At 42.1% G+C, this 20,569-nt stretch overlaps 1 protein-coding gene across 1 annotated transcript in view; it reads right to left on the bottom strand.

The window, feature by feature from the left end:
• Positions 1 to 20,569, bottom strand: part of KDR (kinase insert domain receptor) — a 45,569-nt gene that overhangs the window by 8,089 nt on the left and 16,911 nt on the right. Inside the window, exons 10-27 of the mRNA XM_035004961.1 lie at positions 20,019 to 20,172; positions 18,977 to 19,100; positions 18,371 to 18,479; positions 17,180 to 17,521; positions 14,914 to 15,060; positions 14,440 to 14,571; positions 12,037 to 12,143; positions 11,469 to 11,604; positions 10,993 to 11,097; positions 9,359 to 9,472; positions 8,696 to 8,784; positions 7,969 to 8,122; positions 5,955 to 6,052; positions 3,665 to 3,787; positions 3,403 to 3,514; positions 2,954 to 3,053; positions 2,446 to 2,551; positions 1,037 to 1,188 (exon numbers count right to left, since the gene is read on the bottom strand). Of these exons, the coding sequence (XP_034860852.1) occupies positions 1,037 to 1,188; positions 2,446 to 2,551; positions 2,954 to 3,053; positions 3,403 to 3,514; positions 3,665 to 3,787; positions 5,955 to 6,052; positions 7,969 to 8,122; positions 8,696 to 8,784; positions 9,359 to 9,472; positions 10,993 to 11,097; positions 11,469 to 11,604; positions 12,037 to 12,143; positions 14,440 to 14,571; positions 14,914 to 15,060; positions 17,180 to 17,521; positions 18,371 to 18,479; positions 18,977 to 19,100; positions 20,019 to 20,172 (2,404 nt within the window). The remainder of the gene's footprint in view (positions 1 to 1,036; positions 1,189 to 2,445; positions 2,552 to 2,953; positions 3,054 to 3,402; positions 3,515 to 3,664; positions 3,788 to 5,954; positions 6,053 to 7,968; positions 8,123 to 8,695; positions 8,785 to 9,358; positions 9,473 to 10,992; positions 11,098 to 11,468; positions 11,605 to 12,036; positions 12,144 to 14,439; positions 14,572 to 14,913; positions 15,061 to 17,179; positions 17,522 to 18,370; positions 18,480 to 18,976; positions 19,101 to 20,018; positions 20,173 to 20,569) is intronic.

Genomic DNA, 20,569 nt, shown 5'->3' with positions numbered 1-20,569 from the left:
GTAAGAGTTTCTCCCTTGCGTAACTCTGCGAGGTATCATGTAGGCAAAATCTGATAACAGGAGGAAAAGTTCTTTGAAAAAATGCTAAAAGTTCTCGACACAAATGTAACCGGCAGCTTATGCGTTGGCTTCTACCCACTCCGGCAGTGTTCCTGCCACCCCATGTGATTCCCCAGAACAAGCTGCCCAGGGGGCCTCCTTGCCCACGACCTGGCGGCCTGGCTAACCTAGAGCTCCATGCCCCTCTTGCAGTCACAGCACGCTCATGAGTGCAGGCTGGACCCTGCAGTCGGGCGGGGGGGGGGGGGGGGGGGGGGGCGGCAGTTACAGGAGGAAAACACCCAAAAGAGTGGGGGGAGGGGAACAAAGGCTTAGTAAAAGGCTATTTTAATATCATATTGTAGACACTGTATCAACTCTTTCCTCAGGCACAGGTGCTGGGAGAGAGAAAAAAGAAAGCTGCCTTCAGAACCCCTTTACAAATCAGGAGAGGACCGCAGTGCATGTGTTTTAAGTAAGTCCAGAAGTCCCATTATGCAAATGAAATGCTGAAAATCAGACTAGGGAGGGGCTTCTGAAGATGTGCTGTCCAGTCCAATTCAGGACACATCCCCATGGCACACTGCATCCTGGCCAGGGAGACATGTGTGTTCTCATATATGCATAAAACCCTTCCTTCCTGAATCTTTCCTAAGCCATTTAATTCACATTAATAAAAGAGTACATGGGGATAATTTAAATACAGATGTCTATATAAAATTGGTCTCTTTTTCTGGAGATTAACAAACTGTGGCATTCCAGCTATTTGCAGCTGCAGGGCTTAGAATTCTAAAGAAACAGCTATGGCAGCAATGTGGACCACAGATGGGAACCAACTCACCTACCCCAGCCCTCTTCAAGGAGCACTTCCCTTGACAGCAGTCTCAGGGCTAAGGCTAAATAAATGTGGAAGTGAGATGCAGCCTTCCTTCCACCCCCTCCCCAAATGACCTTGAAGTGCCCCCGTCCCCCTGGGGATGTTGACCATATACAGTACCTGATTCCTGCTGTGTTGTCATAATGGAATTTGGGGTCACACACTTCCTCTTCCTCCATACAGGAAACAGGTGAGGTAGGCAGGGAGAGTCCAGAATCCTCTTCCATGCTCAAAGTCTCTGATATCGGGAGAACAATGTAGTCTTTGCCATCCTGAAACAACAAACATGGAGTTCTATTGCTATGGCTCCAGCCCCTCAAGAGCCTTTTCATGAGAAACAAAGGCCATGGGGTCTGTCGCTTTCATATCTGAGTGCAGAACTTAAAGACAACATTAAAAATGGTTTGTCAAAAACAAAAGGGCCCTTGAGAGGGATATGTATATATGAAAGTAAGTTAAAGGAGTTCATATAAAAACAAGAGGAGTAAGGGGACCGCAGAGAACTGTGGTCACGAGGAAGACAAAGCAGGCTGTGGCCAGGGATGTGGCAACAGAACACGGAGGGCTGAGGAATCATTTCTTCACAAAGCCCCACCTACAAGAGCCAGGTCTTTTAAAGGGTATGTCACCCAGTGTTAGCTTCTACACGTCCAGGCAATGGAAAAGCTGATGCCAGTCTAGAGAAAAGCAATAAATGTGCAGGAAAATGGGTCTTCTGAGAAAAGGTCGCACAATTTAACATTACTTCATCAAGAGAAAGAGAGAAAGGGCAATGTGACACCTTTAAATGTTTGAAAGGCTTACTGATAAAAACAGATTTGACCCATTGTTCCCCACCTGTTCCAAAGAAAAGCAAGAGGAAATTGGCTTCCATTCATGGTATTAAGAGGCCCTTGACTGGAGATTAAATAACTTTCTAATGGTAAAGGTTACAGTTCTAAAATCCTCCAGTGGAAGTTATGGGGGTCTGGGATTTTACTGAGGAAAAAGCCATCTATTTTGCAGGGTTCAGATATGGGTTTGCCTATACAGTGTATTAAAAATTCCTTGAAATTCTGTTCATTTTTGATATTCTGTGGACCAACTCATTTTTATTTTTTTATTTTTTTAAAGATTTTATTTATTTATTTGACAGAGAGAGAGAGAGAGCGAGAGAGGGAATACAAGCAGAGGGACTGGGAGAGGGAGAAGCAGGCCTCCCACCAAGCAGGGAGCCCGATGCGGGGCTGGATCCCAGGACCCTGGGACCATGACCTGAGCCAAAGGCAGATGCTTAATGACTGAGCCACCCAGGCACCCCCAACTCATTTTTATTGATTGATTGATTAATTTCACTTCAGAAGAGTATCTGAAGACAAGAAAAAGATATTATCAGGAGGAATGAGTGGTTAGGATCTCATCTGTCTAAACAGAGAGTTATAGCTTTTAAAAAAGCATTATTGCTCAGATCTGTAAGAATATGGTGGCTATGAGAAGGTCTAAGGAAGAGAGGAGGCCTTGGATATACTTCTTGGATGGAGGTCACAAACCTGCTGAGCATTAGCTTGTAACAGATTTCCCAAGTGTTCCACCAGCTCTGAAAACGTGGGTCTCTGATTGGGCTCCCCGTGCCAGCAGTCAAGCATGGTCTGGTATCTAGAGAAGCAAAACACTAATGTCATTCACTGTCTCCTTCTTCCTCATCTGATGCTGAAAACAAGCACTTGAGTGAGTAAACATTTATGAAAAGTCCACCATGAGCCCAGACACTAAATAGTAATTCAACACCGTATAAAACACAGAGCCCTACACTTGGAGCATCAAGTATGTACAGGAAATGTTCTAAATTGATATCTAATAAAAACTAACTCGTGAGTATAGATAAAGTGCTGTTGTTTCCAGAAGAGATGACTCTCTGCTTGAGATTATCAAGGAAGACTTCCAGGGAGAAGCAGGATACAGATGGGGCCATGAAAGAGGTCTGTATCATGAAAAGTCTTCTGGGCAGGGGGAGTTTTTGTGAGCAAAGAAAGGATAGGAAGATGTGTTCAGTCTTACATTTCTGGTGTGGCATAATCAGGGGCCCTCATTCTAGTGCCTTCTTTTAATCGCCTACAGAATTCCTCATCAATCTTTACTCCAGGATATGGAGAAGCACCTAGAATAAAACAGGAATGGGACATTATCTGATTTGATTTTTTTCTTATAGAAAACCGTGATTCTTGAACATCTTCCCAAATACATTCAAACATACATATATATGTATATTTATATATTTTTTGTATATTCGTATATGTATGTGTGTGTATATATGTGTGTGTGTGTATATATATATATATATATATATATATATTTTTTTTTTTTTTTTTTTTTTAACTATCCGAAGCTTCCAAGTAACTTTCACCAGATCAAGGTGGAACACAGGAGAGGAAAAGGTGCACTGGGGCCACTGACTTCTATCATCCTCTTTGGAGTATGGATGGAGGAACAAAAAGCAAGTGACTTACCTAAGGAAAATATTTCCCAGAGCAAGACACCGAAAGACCACACATCACTCTGAATTGTGTACACTCTGTCAAAAATTGTTTCTGGGGCCATCCATTTCAAAGGGAGGCGAGCCTAAGAGGGTAGAAGACAAGGAATCAGAACCCAACTTAGCACATATCTGAAGAAAACATTTCTTTGTTCCCAAAGAAGGTCCCGAAGCTTGCAAAGAGGAATTTGGATCCTGCAACTTAACAGAGCACTGGGCTCATCTTTGAAACTTACATCTCCTTTTCTGACATAATCTGGGTCTTTATAAATATCCCGGGCCAAGCCAAAGTCACAGATTTTAACCACGTTCTTCTCCGACAAGAGGATGTTGCGTGCAGCCAGGTCCCTGTGGATACACTGCAAAAAGAACCGTGTGTATGTTAGGTCACGGCGCAGCTGATGTCTTCTGCATCTGTTGTGACCTCATGCTTAAAAAAGCCCCACATCAGAAAACCAACTGATTAACAAGCACTGGGCTAATATCTTTCATCAACACTTCAAGAAAGAAGTCTGACTTTTGTTGAGACACACATCTGCTTATCCCATAAAGAGTCCCAGATTTTGGAGTTAAATAATTAAGTTATAGTATGATGATGGAGTCATAAATAGACTTCTCTTGGACACAATTAAGAATGTGTTTCTGGTCACATCCACATATCCCTTTCGCCTGGCACCATATACGGTTAAAACCTGTTATTCTAAGGAGGCCCTAGAATGCCCTCCTATTCTGAATGAATGCTCAGAAATCAGGAACAATGGGCTCTCCTTGGTTTGGTGCCTTTGGTTGGTTTCTCGGTTCCATATGGAACTGAAAATGACCGGCTCTGATAAACCATCCCCCGTGGGGCTCATCCTGTTTCAAAGTGTTGGATTATCATAAAGGTCTATGAAAGAGATTTCAGCTTCTCACGGGTCAAGTTGATTCTCTGGTGCCCTAAAAAAGGAAAACCTAATTCCCCCTGCTTTCTCTCCACTCTTTTCTGGTCCTCAGTTTCTCTCGTCTAGACATTCCCCATCCTCATTTAACTTCCTACTACTGAGCAGCTTTAGCTTCACCTGGTAGATTTGTAAGGGAATAAAAGTCTGGGGAACATTTGTAAATGAATGAAGGGCTCAGAGGAGAATTCTGAAGCCAGGGCAGGAGTGATCCCGGGAACCAGGCATGGCTGACCACCCCACACCCTTGTCTCTGTGCAGCACTTCCTTCTGAAAGAGGCATATTCAAAAGCATTCTGTCAAGCATGACTGAGCAAGACAGGAGACTCCAAAAACTAGATAGTCCTCTCTACTTTTCCCCCAATCAAAGAGCTTCCTTTTTCAGCCCAACAACCAGGTAGTCTTCAAGACACCAGCTGGTAGATGCAAGGGAACTTGACGGTCCCCACCCCATTCCCTTCCCAGTCGAAAGATACCCTGACTAAACAGCAGGCTCTGGCCTTTAAAAATAATAATAAAAGATTATTTTCTCCTTGGGAGAAAGGAGACAAGAGCTCCCGGACAGAAACTATCGAGATCCTGAGGCTCTAAAGCTGTGACAAGGTTTAAGCTTCAGAAAAAGAAATGGGTTAGAGATTTCACTCTAATTTAGAAAAGCAAAAAGTTAAGTCTTTCTTCCCCACCCCACCCCAGGAGGGTGCAGCCAATGCATTCTGTCAACTGATCATTTTTCCTAAAACTTAATTTGATTTTCCTTATTTAATATAAAACCATCCATTCTACCCTTTCCAGAGGGGTGACTTCAACCGACCCCGCTCCCGCCGTGGTGTTTACAGCCTCTGGAATATTTGTAACTTGTCACGTCCCCACCTCAGCCTTTGTTTGGCCTACTTTTCTAATTTTAGCTTTTATAATCGCTCTCATCTGAAGCCTGTCCTTCCTGCTTTCTAATTATACCACTAACAAATACTTTTTGATGGATGGTGATGAATGTAAAATAAATTAAAAATAGACTCTCTCATGCCAAGATATCTGCAAGGCTCAGTCCCTCACCTTTTCCAGGTCGCTGCTCAGATGTCACATTCTTATAAAGCCTTCCCTGTTCACTGTTTAAAATTGATGTACACAAACACAGAAGCATAATGCACACCCAAACACAGCACTCTTGTATACTCTCTAACCCTTTCCTGCTTATTTTTCCCCATAGTGCTTATTTCCCTTCCAACCTACTATGTATTTGACCTGTTTATATTGTTCACCACTTGTTTCACCCAATAGGATGTAAACTCCATGAAGGATGAGAGTTTTGCCTGTTGGTTCACACAGTATCCTTAGTGCTTAGGAGACTGCCTGCACTTCATAGATGGTCGATAAATATTTATCACATGAGTTAGTTAATTTCATGAAATCCTTACACCTCCTTAAATTAGCAGACATGGGGTCTCTCCAACAGAACTCTTCGAATAGTCCCAGCAGTGGAGAACAAATTACAGTCCCTAACCAAACTCCAGTGGCTGGCACTGGAAATCTTACTTCCAGATCTGTGATCTGAATAGATACTTCAGGTCCCCCCTGAGCTGTCTCTTACCTTCCGTGATGCCAAAAACTCCATGCCCTTAGCCACTTGGAAGCTGTAACAGATGAGATGCTCCAAGGTCAGGAAGTTCTTGTACAGATCTTCAGAAACTGTCAGAAGATGTAGGAGGACAGAGATCAGTATTGCCACCAAAAACTATTTGTTCCTAAGTTTGTTAGAGTAATCTTCATCTTAACACTTGGGAGTTAAACTTCTGGAAATAGAAGCAGAGAGAAAAATGCCTGTATCTTCTGTAAATTTGCTGAATCCCGGTATTATTAGCTTTCATCATACCCCTTAGCAGAAAAAAAAAAAAAAAAAAAGTTGGTTTTTTTTTTTTTCCATCTTAGTCAAATTGAACTAGCAAATCCAGGAGGCAGAAGGGAGCTACATTTGGCAGAGATGGCAAGGAGAGAAAGAGGACTTTTTTAAGTTTGCTGTTTTAAACTGTTATTTTTTTTGTCCATGTACCCAGAGGGATAAACAATAGTTTCATATCAAGAACTCTAAAAATAAAACAACAATATTCAGGGTCATTGAATCTTTTCTCTCCAGGCTTTGTCCTGGGACAAAGGCCAAAGGTCAAATTATAATCTACAACAGATAACCAAAAATACCAGAAATATATTTACTTCTCTCATTTTCAAGCTGCGAAAGTGCTGTAAACACATTAAAACAGGCCTGAGAGGATGCTTTTTTCCCTTCAAGGATATGAATGAGAGGTGACAGGAACATTGAGAGAAAGATGGTTTTACGTAAATTGGTGGTATTTATTTCCGTGCAACTGGTACAAATAAACACTAAGACATTAATGGGTGTTTCAACATGATCTCTTAACTTTGGTCAGATAAGATAAGACATGGCTTCTCTCCTAGAGACAAATACCAGAGTAAATGAAAACTCACTTGTAATAATAACCTTGTAAGTATTAAAAAGACTGAGAACCTTTTTCTCAATGATTTTTTTATGCTTAGGGCTAGAGGGCTCTCAGTTAACAATTAGTGAAAGACAAATTCCAGGCCAACACCCTTTCTACTCCAACTGAGTATCCCAGTCCTTCGGGTTTCCAGTGCACTGGCCACCATTTTGTGAGAGAGAAGGATGGGACAGAGAGGGCGCCACTCAGTGTGGGCCCAGTTACGTGAGGTCTAGATGGCCTCTCCACACTCTTCTAGACCAAGTTCCAGCTTTGTACACCCTGCTCGGCTTCTAAGAGAAAGAAGCCAGATTTAAGTTCTATCTGTAGCCTCATGTCTAGGGAAAGGGAAGCAAGTTTCTCTCACTATTTCATGACTGGATTTTTCTAAGCTCATGCCTCAAGAGGAGCCAGCTGTCAGGAAGCTCCATCTCTACATCCATGGAGCTGTCTCTGCTCCTTCTAAGGGAAGCAGAGAGACAGTGTATCCTGGAGCTGGAAGAAATCCTGGAAGTTAGACTGCGAACACAGCTCTACTCAGAGAGAACACTAAAATATCACTGGAAGCATAACTGGATAAAGAAAAATATGCTTACCAAGACTCCTCTGAGGAAGTATGGTTGCAAGAAAGACTTGAGAAGCCACTTGGAATCGGGTAGAAGCAGCAGGTGATCCCTACGCTGCCTTGGAGAGGTCCGGTGACTCAGGGAGTGTGGGGCTGAACTGCTTAGGGCAATGGGGAGGCTAATCAACCACCGGAGAGCCTCCTTTGTCCTCCGGGAATAAAGTGCTGAGTCTCTCCTGCTACTAAATGCTGAACCAATAGCCTCAGAGCATTGGTTTGGTTGTTGCTGACTGCTTGGCCCTCCTGGGATACTGAGATTTCTCAGGCTCGCCCCATGCTTTGCCTCACAACTTAGCCAGCTGCTTAGTTAGGGCTTCCACAACTCTCTTTTGGGAAAACTGAATGGAGGAGTCTAGAAATTTAGGTCTCTTCCAAATATGAGGGAGTATTGAACTTTTCCCATGACAAAATTCCTCGTAACACTCTATCACTTTCTCTTTCCTGCAAGAGCACGCGTTAAGTGTAGAGAAAGCAATGGCAGGTACCTTCCTCTTCCTCCACATCACTGAGGGACTTCTCCTCAACAAATCCAGAGCTGGCTGAGCTCTGACTACTGGTGATACTGTCCAAGCGGCGTTTCGGATCCATAGTGATTTCCCCAACGTATTCTTTCCCTTGACGGAATCGTGCCCCTTTGGTCTATAAAGAAGCAAATGCACAAACTCCTTGAATACAAAAGAGGTCTCTAGAAAACAATTATAGCTATTAAAAGCAGACAAGAAGGACATCAGTTTCAGGAATATGGAATCTTTAGGCTGGAATTTGGGGTAAGTGTTCTACATAATAGATTTTCTTCCATAAAGCCTAGTTTCTTCTTTAGCTTAAAGAGATAAACGCATTGTTTCAAGTGTATTTCAGACACACTTCCAACACTAGGGTGCTCTTTATGGAGGGACTGACACTCCATGGGGCCAAATACTGCTAGGAGAGAGAGAGAAAATAATCCAGAGATATCCTTCCCTTTCCTTAATCGTGCCCACCTTCTCCCCTCCTCAGGCACCATCTCTAATGGGTCAGTAGATTAGAGTCACAAAACAAAAACAAAAACAAAAACCAACCACGAGAAGATATGTCCCCCAGCAGGTAAAAGAGGAAATTAAAACAGCCAAAAGAAGATTCCTCACAAGTTCTTCACCGCATTTTAACAGCGAAAGATTAACCTATATCTTCCTCCATTTTACAATGCAGCCAGAGCTAAGTTAAATGACATACCTTGTAGGGGACAAATTCATTTCTCTTGTTCCTTAAGTAAGTTGACAGGTTTCCAAACTTGCAAAACTCCACAATCACCATGAGTGGCCCTGCAGACAGCACAGCATATTAAGAAAGGAAAACGTTTCCATTCATGTATCTCATCAAGTGTTTAATTCATGGATGAACCAGAAGATATCATCGAAGGACACTACAAACTTTCACCGGGCCAGGATCATCGAAATCAGCTGGTCACAATGCCCTTATAATGTAGCTTTTCTTTTACCAACTGGCAATTCCACAGCAAGATGGACCAAATTTTTGGAAGAAAATCCACCCACTTGCTTTTCAACACAATCACCTAAGATGATTCCATTTTAGGGGGAACTACTCTTAAGGTCTTTGCTTTCAGGTTTTTTGAGAGGTTTACCTTTCTCATCTGAACCTCTCACACAAGCAGCAAACTGCAGTATAGTAAGATGGCATTTTCTAATTCACAGGAAGTTCTGGAATAATTTATAGTGTCCATTAAACCTCCACGAAATATATTTATATCTAGGAATCTGGCAAAGCATCCTAAGTTAAGGAAATCAAGGCCATGGGAGTTGAGGGGTTTCCCTGAAATACCAGCAGAAAATCATATGCCAAAATCATCAGGCCACCAAACCATCCACAGATACTCACCTCCTGGCTTGGTACAGGCACCTAGAAGATTGACCACATTGAGATGGTGGCCAATATGAATGAGGATCTTGAGTTCAGACATGAGGGCTCGGTGTTCACTGTGTGTTGCTCCTTCTACAAATATATGGCAAAGAGGGAAATCATAAACGTGGGCATTAGCTGAGGAGAATCTGTGCCCCACTGCACTCATGTGTACAAACTACCCTCTAGGGATAATACAACTGTGATCCAATTTACAGACTGGGTGCCTTGAAAGTCAAGTGTAAATTATATTTTCCAATTCTTACTTTAAGTGCACCCAGAACGTTTGATATTTAAAGGAATCCATTGTGAAGTCTTTTGCAAAATGGAGAATACATCTGCAAATGGAATCATGCCCAGATTTTCTTCTCTTACAAAATTGGATTTTCATATATCAGGTTGACTCTGCTTCTTAGGGCCTGATTATTTCAGTCCTTCCTCGTAAGGAAGCAACACCATGTATTAAATATCCTTATGTGTTAGGGGCTATGCTGAAGTTACCGCCAATCAGTGCCAAGCAGGAAACTTAACAGGGGCCAGCTGGCAAGGCCAGTTGGCCCAAGAGGCTGATGAGGCTAAAACTGCAAGTGTGATCCTGTACAGACCGGTACACTTCCCTCTAATTCACACACACGGTCTACACCTCAGACCCTGATGAGCGACCTCAAAATTGCACACATCCTTAGCCGCAAGGGAGAATAGGTTAAAGGAGAGGGATGGCTTTGAAATGCATAGGACCTACTGGCCACGGGTCCGCAGCCCTGCCTCCATCAGTGGAAGCACATCACGACTGGAGCTAACAGCTGTGTATGCACCACCTCCCCAAATTAGAATAACAAGACCAGAATTGCATTACTATTAGGATTAACCATTGTTTATAAAGCTTTTAATTTTTAACACGTCACCTGTGGTCCTTTTTTTCCTAGTGCAACCGTTATCTTCATAGGAGAAAATCTTTCACATATTCCAATTCTAGGAAACATGCTGTTTTTGCACTCTACTATTTTTACTGATTATATTAAATTTCTTTCCATGTCTCTACATGGTCTATAATTATCTCACTAATGCACCATAATACATTAAGAAACAATTTATACGGGCGCCTGGGTGGCTCAGATGGTTAAGCGTCCACCTTCAGCTCAGGTCATGATCCCAGGGTCCTGGGATCGAGTCCCGCATCGGGCTCCCTGCTCCTTGGGAGCCTGCTTCTCCCTCTGCCTCTCTCTCTCTCTCTCTGTCTCTCATGAATAAATAAATAAAATTAAAAAAAAAAAGAAACAATTTTTACATCGCCAAGGTATTATTTTCCTCTAGTCAGGCCACTAAGTACAGTTGTATAAGCTATATGCCCTGCACAAGGGCCCTCAGGCGCAGTGGGGAAGTGGGTGAAGCTGCAGCCCATCCTCAACTTTGCCTGCCAGGGCACGCACCCTCACATGAGGCCATGAAAGAGGAACCTTTTCCCAATCTGTACAAAGGTATCACCTAAGCCAGCCACAAGCTTGGCTAGTGGGCTCACCTAACCACAGAGCTGCCGATACAAGTCTTTCATCATGTTTGCAGACCGGATGAAACAGATAGAGGGATATAGCGCCATATAATTTTGCTTTTACCTTTTAACATTTTGACGGCCACCGTCCTGCAAGTTGCCGTCTTGTCGATTCCAAAGGCATCCGCTTCAATCACTTGGCCAAAGGCACCACGACCGAGAGGCTTACCTATAGTCAACGATGACAGCAAACAAAATAGACTTAGACTCTGACAGCACCAAAGTGACATGCAGAGATTCCGATTAGATTGGGTCACCAAACATCCCAGTTTAACTCGGAGAAGCCAGCTCAACTCCCTTATCTTGGCTTCAGTATTTAATACCCCTCCCCCTTTGCTCTCCAAATGTCCTGCTTTGGATAATTGTACACAGACCCTAATTCTAGGTGACTAAAAGGATGATTACTCAAATTCAAGAGACAGAATGAATATTCTGAACCTGGATCCAACATGTGAATAAACTAGATTTTGTCATCATCCTAAAGGAGGAAGAGATGTCCTGGTAAACCCAACATCAACTTAATACCACTTGAAAACACACCTAGTTTCAGCCGGTCTCTGGGGAACTCCCATTTGCTAGCATCATAAGGCAGGCGTTCACAGTGCTCATCCAAGGGGAGTTCATCTGGATCCATGACGATGGACAAGTAGCCTGTCTTCAGTTCCCCTCCATTGGCCTGGAAAGCATTATTCCTTCCAGTCACATACGCTCTGTTGTCTGGCTGTTGTTTTTTGTGTGCTTATTATTGTTGTTTATAGAAGCCCCATTTCTGATGTCTCATTTTCAAATAAAACTCATGAAGTTTGAGAGTGAGTCCTATTATAATCCTGCATCCAGTGTCCCCTTAGCCCCCAAATGAGCTCGGAATGAAGTACTTAAATCTTAATTACACTAGACAGTCCAAGCCCTTTTCTCCTCTAGTGGCTTCTATCAATTAAAGCCCAGTGGTCCAGCCAAAAGAAAGTGGGAAAGAATGTTATTGTATTGAAATAAAACTGTGCCCATTGAGCCAATAACAATGGGAAGAAACAACTCAAAGAGCCCCAGTCAGCTTTCATTAATCATGAAAACCAACGTACATGGGATGGAAGGGAAATGATTTTGTTACCCGCTTAACGGTCCGTAGAACGATGACAAGTAATAACCAGAAGAACATGGCAATCACTGCCGTGCCTACTAGAATAATGACTTCCAGGTTCGTCTTCTCCTGGGCACCTGGAAAGACGAAATTGAATGAGCATCGACAGTTGAAAACCCGTACCTTTTTATATAAGACAACAAAGTTCAACACTAAAGCAAGATCTCAAGTTTACCAACTTGGAAAAAGTCCTAGACAATAATAGTCACAAGTCTCTAAGTAGGAGGGAGTCTATAACATTCTTAATGGATAATTTAAAGTTTGCAAAACACTGCCCATGAAAACCTCCAATGATAAAATTCCAAAGTTAAGGATAGAAATTAAGGATATCAAGGATAGAAATGCTGATGTCTTACAAGAAAAACATATGAAGTGTTTGGAGGAAGAGCAGTCTTTGATAGAAAGAAAACAGATCACATTCTACAGGGAAGAAAAGAAGCATGTTTTAATTCACAGTAAGTTCTAGAATAATTTATAGTGGCCTCTTTCTAGAGAAAATAAATGTCTGGTTTTGCATGGATAGTCTGTTTTCATCTGTATAGAATTTGAGAAAGGATTATATAAGAAAACAAGTGGCTGAGTGATTGGTTACTATGCACCCCCTAGGTGCTCATTACTTTAAATACGTCATCCCACTTAATCTTCTCAACAACGCTCAGTTTTCAGATGGAGAAACAAGCTCAGAGAGGTTAAGCTCTTTCATAAAGGGCACACAGCAAGTTGGGGGAGTGGTCAAGAGTAAAGACTAAACAAAGTCTGTCCAACACCAGTTAGCCATCACACTACCTTGCCCTTGTGTGGCAGGAGCCTGAGTTAGGAAAAGAGAGAAAGCCAAGATGAGAGCATCCCGCGTGGCCTGGCGATAAAATGAGTTTAAACCACCCATGAAAGGTAAGGCAGAGGTCGGCAGGGAAAGCTGCAGATACTCAGGGCTCCAGAGGACAGCTCTGAGTGGGAGAAATTAAATGCCAGAGGAGGCTTTCAACTAGGAGTGATTAGCAAAGAGGCGATAAGGAGACAATTATCACCTAGGGCTTCCCATCGGATGAGTGTAGTGTGAATCGAATAAGCTGTCCAAGTGGCCCAAGGCAGCCTCAAAAAGGCAGAAGAACAAGGAATTAACTAGTTAGCCAAGTAAGAGCTAACAGTGGAGAACCAAGTACCAAGTACGGCTTAGAAGTCGATTCTGTTTCCCTGGTGGTCCTATTAAAATAAATTTCATTACACAGAGGTCTAAAAGTCCATTATACATAGTAAAAAGTTCAAAGATTCAATTGTCTATATAAGTTAGTGTGTTAATATTCCCATACTAAGATTTGGGAACCTAAGAGAGGACTTAAATATCTACCTTTCTTCTTCTTAGTACTCCCTTTTGGGTACAAGTAAATACAAGCTCTGTGGGTAGCCCGTTGCAAACACCCCAACAGAGGTGAGGCAGAGCACGGGAGAGAGCTGGAAGTCCCTGCTAGGATCTGCCCTCAACATGAAGCCCTTTGGAAGTGACAAAAGCACCATGTCACTTGAAATTTTTATTTATTTCACACACTTGAAATCTTTTTTGCAAGTGCAGTTCATGAAATGGTAATAAGCCTCCAGATTGGAAAACAAGTCATCAAGATGTAACCGATTTGACAGATGAAGGGAACTAAAATCTAGACATTGAGAGACAAGTTAGGATGAGTTCATAAAAATTCATCAGCTATTCCTTCTGTCACCATCCTTCTTTCTTCTCCTTGTATACCATTCCTTTACCCACGTAATAGAGTTTCATTGCTCCCCCGATAGATTCTTTTTTAAAATTGGAATACACTTCTGAAGAGAAAATATCCTGTCACAAATTACCTTTCCCATCTGGGAAAATGCCAGATTTCACCTCACTCCTCCATCCACATAGGAGTTTCCTTTAACATTTAGACACCCTAAAACTTCCACATCAGAGAAGCAAGGGTCTATTGTTCACAAATAAATTTTAATTGTCTGTAGTCCAGTGAAAACTGTGAACCCTTGTGATTATCTGGATAGCATTGATTTTGATGGTTGAACAGTAATTCTAATGTTTTTTCAAGTAAATATAGGGGTATCACTTCCACAACAAGTTAACCAAGCCATTCAAATGAAGAAAAAAATAAGGGCAAGGAGGGTATTCCACCTGTCTGGCTAAGAAATTTTCCAAAGCGAGAACTGCAAGGATAGGAAATATGATACAAGCAAAATTAAAAAAAACATTGATTATGGTTTCCGGTTAAAATAATACGTACTTAGAGTAGAACATATACAAAGTGCAAAGATTATCAAAAATCACCTGAAGTGTGTGAGTATATATACAAGCTAAGTTTTTAAAACCACCTGATGTGTCCATGCATCTCCACTGACCTTCTACTATGAAAAATGCCTCCACTTTTGCACAACCAAGAACACTGCATGCCTGGCAGGTATAGAGGCCTTCATCCTCCTTCCTCACCCTGCGGATGGTTAGGTTCCGGTTCCCATCTTTCAGTACAATACCTAAGAGAAAAGAAAAATGATGTTTCTATTTGTGATGTGATCTGGTGGAGTTTTTCAGGAAAAAAATCTAAAAATATAAATGGTGTCCTTTTCTTGGACTAGTATCTAATTCCAAAGAGTGGTACAGGATGCACTGCTGACTCATCACCCCCATGCTTCCATGAGAATTCAACAAGGCTCTGAATACTTTAATTCTGAATCTAGGAAATGAGCCAGACCATGGACACTAATATTGCCTTTTTTTTTTTTTCTACCTAAAACAAATCAAGACGTAATGTGGGGTTTAGAGCATGTCTCCAGGAGAATTCTGCAACCAATGAGAGAGAGACATATTCTATTCACCTGAGTCTTCTACAAGTGTCTCATTGTCTTTAAACCACGTAACTTGTGGAGCGGGATTCCCAGACGTGGTGCATGAAACTTCAATGGTTTCACCAATGCTTGTAGTCTGATTCTCCAGGTTTCCAGTGATCATGGGTGCCACACGCTCTATGCACACACAAAAATCACACAACATTTAGTTATAACTTTTGAAATGGTTTTAACATCAGTAAACTAATACATAGTTTAAACTTCACAAACAGTAAGCTGTTGATTTACTAAACTGCAAATACATAGAAGTTGATGACAATACCGTTGGTCACTGAGTAAAGTTAAATAAAACAAGTCAGGACAGTTGAGATAGATCACTACACCTCTTTGAACATTCCTATTAGTGATTCTAGCTGGTTGTCACATCACAAAATAAAGGTTGTCACTTTTATGGGTTTTTCCTCTAATTAGACACAGCTTCCCCAAGGGGAAACGTTCCCTCCCATGAAAGTTCTAGCCAGTGACACCTATGAATTCCACCATATTTCTTTTGAAAGGTGTGAAACTTCACTGTAATTTAACAAAGAATGCCTTCTATTTATTTGACACTTTTTACAAAACTCACTTATACTATTTCTCTTGCTCACTATCAATCCTAGGATGGACAAGAATATTAACCTTATTTCATAGATGAAAGAACTGCAGTTCAGAGGGGTAAACAACTTGTCCAAGTCCCTATAACTGAGTAAGCGTTTGAACTAATAATAGAATCTGGTGAACCTAAAGGACTAGTCCAGTGTCATTTCCACTAAAACACAAATGAACAAGACAACAATCCCTAAAGAAAGTCAGAGATTTCAAGAAAATTAAGCCCATGGGTATTTCTTCCAATGTATAGCAAAACTTCAGATTTACCATACCATCAAAGGGTTATAGAAATATCTTTTCCAAAGCAATCAAAAAGAATCTTGCTGAAAGGATCCGCTTCAACATTTAACAAAATGAGATTACCTCAGTGGTGAACCACATTGGTGTCTAAGCAAATGTCCTGGGCTCTAGGCTATTCTAAGAATAATTTTAGGAAAACAACTTAGGAGTCCTTAGAGAAGCAAACCAGCTCATTGTGAGCACAGATTTCCTGGGCATGGCCTCCTTCACATCTCTCTCTAAATTCTTCCATTAATTTGAAGCCAGACTGGTCACTAAGGTGAACAGAAAACACATGGTCATATATGTGATAGGATATGAAGGGCCCGGGGAATGACTTCACCCAAAAACACTCCTTTTGACACCTAAGTCTTAACACCAGCAAACCCTACCCTAGTGTCTGTCTGACGATACCTCTTAAAATATGCCAAGACCTCCGAAGAAAATATTATTCCTCTAAAACCATGGTATAGATTCATTCACCTGGGCAGTTTGCTTCCCTTCTTAAGAGTAAAGTCAGACAACACATGTCTCTCAGAAACTGGGAAGGGACACTAAAGAGAGGAGAAAATGGAGAGAGTGGACACAAAGAGAACGTCCCAAATTTGTCAGATTTCCCCAGAGACAGAGGCATGGCTGCACAGCTTTTGTGCAAGACGCAGGTTAGAAGAGGTGTGGAGAGTGGCTCCCTGGGGAATTTACAAAGCTATCTGCTCATTAAAATTATCATCCCATTGATCTTTATGCTGGCCTACATGGGATGACCCAGAGGTACAGGCAGTGAGTGTAGCAGCCCTCCCAGGGGCTCTCCCAGGTCCTAAACAACCCCATGATCACACTCTTCATGCTGCAAACACCTTACTGAGCACTTAGTATGTGCCACTATGTTCTATGATGTGAGCTACAGCAAAAAGCAAGACAGGAAACAATCCCTGTCCTCATGGACACAGAGACCTCAACGTGCCATGACCGCCCAGTGGTTGCCTGTGTTCTCATCTCGTCTACCTACTCACCACTGTGAACCTCTGAAACCTTCTTGGCTTGTAGTAGGCATTCCATGAATATGTGTCTACTAAAATATATGAATGTCAAGAATAAAGGAGGAATTTTCCCAGTTTAAGCTAATCCCTTGGTGGTACTAGTGAAATCCCATCATCAGAGCTGGAAAGAAACATGTTATTTTCTCTTTTTAATGCATCATTCCATCACTCTTCACCTCTTTCTGCCTCAAGAACGTTCAGTGAATAAGGTAAGTGTGCACCAGTCTACTTCATATGCTCCTATAGGACAATAATCTTTTCACAGTCCCTAAAAGCACTACACTGAAGGCATTCCAACTGTCTTTGATGACCCAGAATTGCCTCCCTACCTAAAACTGTGAGCTGTCTGACCACACAATGTTTTTTCTTTGTCTTCCTGTCCTGGGCAAAGCACACATAGTCTCCTTGGTCCTGCAAGGATGCGTTCTGGAGCTCCATGATCAAAATGTCACTTGTGCCATTAGAGATCTTGGTGGAGTTCATTTTCCAAAGAGCATCCAAGTTCTTGCAGACAGGTGTGGGCAACTCTCCCGAACGGATTGGCAGAGCCTGTGGGCTAAACTTGTACCACGTGAGGTCCTCAAACATAGTTCTGTCTGCAGAGCACCACAAAGACACGCTCTCCTGTTCAGTTGGCTGGGAGTGAGGTTGCAAAGTGATTTTAGGGCCCCCTGAAATATAAAACCCAAGGTTAGAAGATGATGATTTAATTTGGGCAGCACACAATTCTCTTCTTGTGCCTTCGGACTGCTGTAAAGTACCAAGAAAACTGAAGCTCTAGCAATCCCAGACAGTGTAATACAAGGAGACAACCAAACTAGACAGTTCGGGCCCCAAAATGTACTATTTTACCAAGATGCATTCCGCAGATACATATCAAATCTCCACTTTGAGCTCTAAACACAGTTTTTGAGATTTAAAAAAAATCCAAAACATATTCAAAGCAGACAATTACAACATGGAACTTTATAAATTAGTTCCTTGTTGACACATCACACTCAATGACATTAAAGCTATATTTATGACAACAAATTAGCCCAGACTGAACTCTTTCACCTAGTCCAGGCAGCTAAAGCTTACCCATAAAACTAAGATGAACAGGCAGAATCAGCAGCATTGGGAGGAAACTGCCCCTATGTCATTACAATTCCCTCCAGAAAACTCAATGCTGTCAACTGTTCAGCAGCAGGCCCACCAATACTGAAGGAACCCCAAGAAGCCAAGCGCTGTGTTACACTCGGATGGTGGAGACATAACCATGAGGCAGGACTTGTGGCTAAAAACTATACGAAATAGTTTTTTCATAGTTCTGAGGGAATGGGAGAGTCAGTTGTACTGACTTCATATGAGCCCAGAAGCTAGCTGAGGAGTCTTCATTTATGAACGAAAGCACCCAGATTCAGTCCAAGTCCTCTCCTGAAACACCATGCCACTCAGGAATGGCAAGGACCACAGAGCATCAGACAGCTTAGCACCCACCTGGCAAGAGACCCAACCCCCCCTCACAGAGTGGTACTCACTGGTCACATGGAAGGAGATCACCCTCTCTCCTCTCCCAACTTTGTTGATGGCTTCACATTTGTACAAAGCCGACACATTTGCTGCTTGGATAACAAGGGTACTTACAGTCTATGGAAAAAACAAAACAAAACACAAATCCCGGGCCATAAACAATGGAGGCTGTGTGAGACCTGTGAGACCTGCCTACTCCATTCATATTACTGCACTGACCTTCTCAAATCCACGCAATTATAATTATGCTGGTGTGGCTCATGCATTACACAAAACGAGCATTGGAAACCAAAAAGAAAATAAAGTGTTTTAACAGGTACACATTTTCTCATTTCCGTATTTGTAAAATCAGAATCACCTTACAACAGATGTACAGATTTAACAGCATACTTGTTTTACCTTTCTCTGATAAGATATTAATAAGTCAGTGGTGCTTCTAAAAGTCATTGGTTTTCAAACTAACTTAATACGTTAGTGTTTTATTGTACAATTAATGTGACTATCAATCTCCAATATCCCTCACATATGATTGACCCCATGCTTTCACTCCATCCTTCTATCCTTCCAGAAAAGAGAGAGAGACAGATTTTCAAATTAAAGAACTTCAAACTCACTTTGTTTTTTCCTTCAATTATGGCAAATTGATTTTTGTTGACTTCAATTTTATTTCCCCCCTGGAAGTCATCCACATTTCTCCATTCTTTACAAGTATATGGGTTTGTCATTAAGACAGCTTGGCTATAAGGAAGAAATAACAGCTCTTATTATGACTTAATTTTTCTTTAGTTCAAGTCCACAGCAAGGAAAGGAGTCTGACTTTGGTTATTATGTTCTTAGAAATAACTTTCAACACACACTACCACGTTACATGATTTGGCGCCAATTAAAAATAGGCCTCAGAAAAAAAGGAAGAGGTTCTAGGTAGATTCATTCAGGATACAGGAGGGAAACAGCTATTCTGGGAACAAACCTCCATTCATAAATTGAATCGACAAGACAATTCAAGCTAATTTAGTTCAAAGGAAGACAAGGAAACTAAGAAGTCATTGGGCTTCTTAAAGTAATCTCCCTGGGACTGTGGCCTTTGTGTAGGAAATGGTCAGCATCTGAGGAAGAAACTAGTAGTGACCATCTCAAAAACAACAACAGGAAGTGAACTGCTTGGGGTGGTAGTGGGTGGCCTGTTGTTTTGTCTTCCTAAGGATGTCTGGATTTATGTGAGAACCTGATAAGCTGGGCCTGAGAATCCAAAGGCTGCAGCCAGGCCTGTGGTTCCCTCATATCCATCAGCTCTTCCTCTGAGATGGACCTTCTCCCAGATAAGAAGGAAAGAGGGTGGTATTCACCAGTTGATTGGTATAAGGAGAAACACCAAAGATTAGCAATTGGCAAAGTGATCGAAGAGCCTGCGTTTGGAGAGGTGTGCACACCGGGGCTAAGCTAGGAAGAGAGCGCTAGCTAATCTCAAGGGGGGGGCACCCCAAGGAAAGACATGTCCTAAAACATAAGACATAGAGAAAGATGGAAGGATAGCAAAAGGACCAGTTGGGGCATAACTTTCTTAGGAATGGCCTTCTCGGGGTGGAATGGAGTCACACCACAGCGTACTGTAAGAAATGCACAACAACAGGCAAGAAGAGGCCATGGGCTACTCACGCGGGCTTGTAGGCGCACTCCTCCAGCTGCCAATACCAGCGAATGTGATGCGGGGGCGGGACGGAGTAGACCGTGCACGTCAGCATCTGTGTGGTGCCGTACTGGTAAGAATCCACCAGAGAGATCAGGGACTTCTCACCGATCTGGGGTGGGACTGGAGATGGGAAAAGCCACGTTTTAATTGTCAATCCGCTTTGAGGAACAGAAAGTGGAAGTTTTCATCAACTGAAGCCTATGCTTCTATAAGCATGTGATTTTGCCCTCCTTTTGTTTTTCAAAGAACATCTAGACTTGGACACAGGAGATGTGACTTCTAGTGATAACCATCATCCTCATAAGTGGAGGACTGCGTGCAAGTCTGGCCACCCTCTGCCTCAGTTTTCCTTGGTCTACATGATAAGGATAACTCTCCCTGTGCTCCCGATCTCAAAAGATCAGAAAGAAAGAAAATCATCGTGACTAGCACAGCAAATACGTTCATGATGTGCAAGCCATTGTTCTAAGTGCTCTGCATAGATTAATTCACCTAATCACACATGAGAAAAATGAAA

The sequence above is a fragment of the Mirounga leonina genome, unplaced genomic scaffold, assembly GCF_011800145.1.
Source record: "Mirounga leonina isolate KUSES-001 unplaced genomic scaffold, KU_Mleo_1.0 Mir_129, whole genome shotgun sequence".
In the NCBI taxonomy this organism is placed as follows: Eukaryota; Metazoa; Chordata; class Mammalia; order Carnivora; family Phocidae; genus Mirounga; species Mirounga leonina.
Note: the sequence above shows the minus strand (reverse complement) of the source record. Positions and strands in the feature narration are given on the sequence as shown.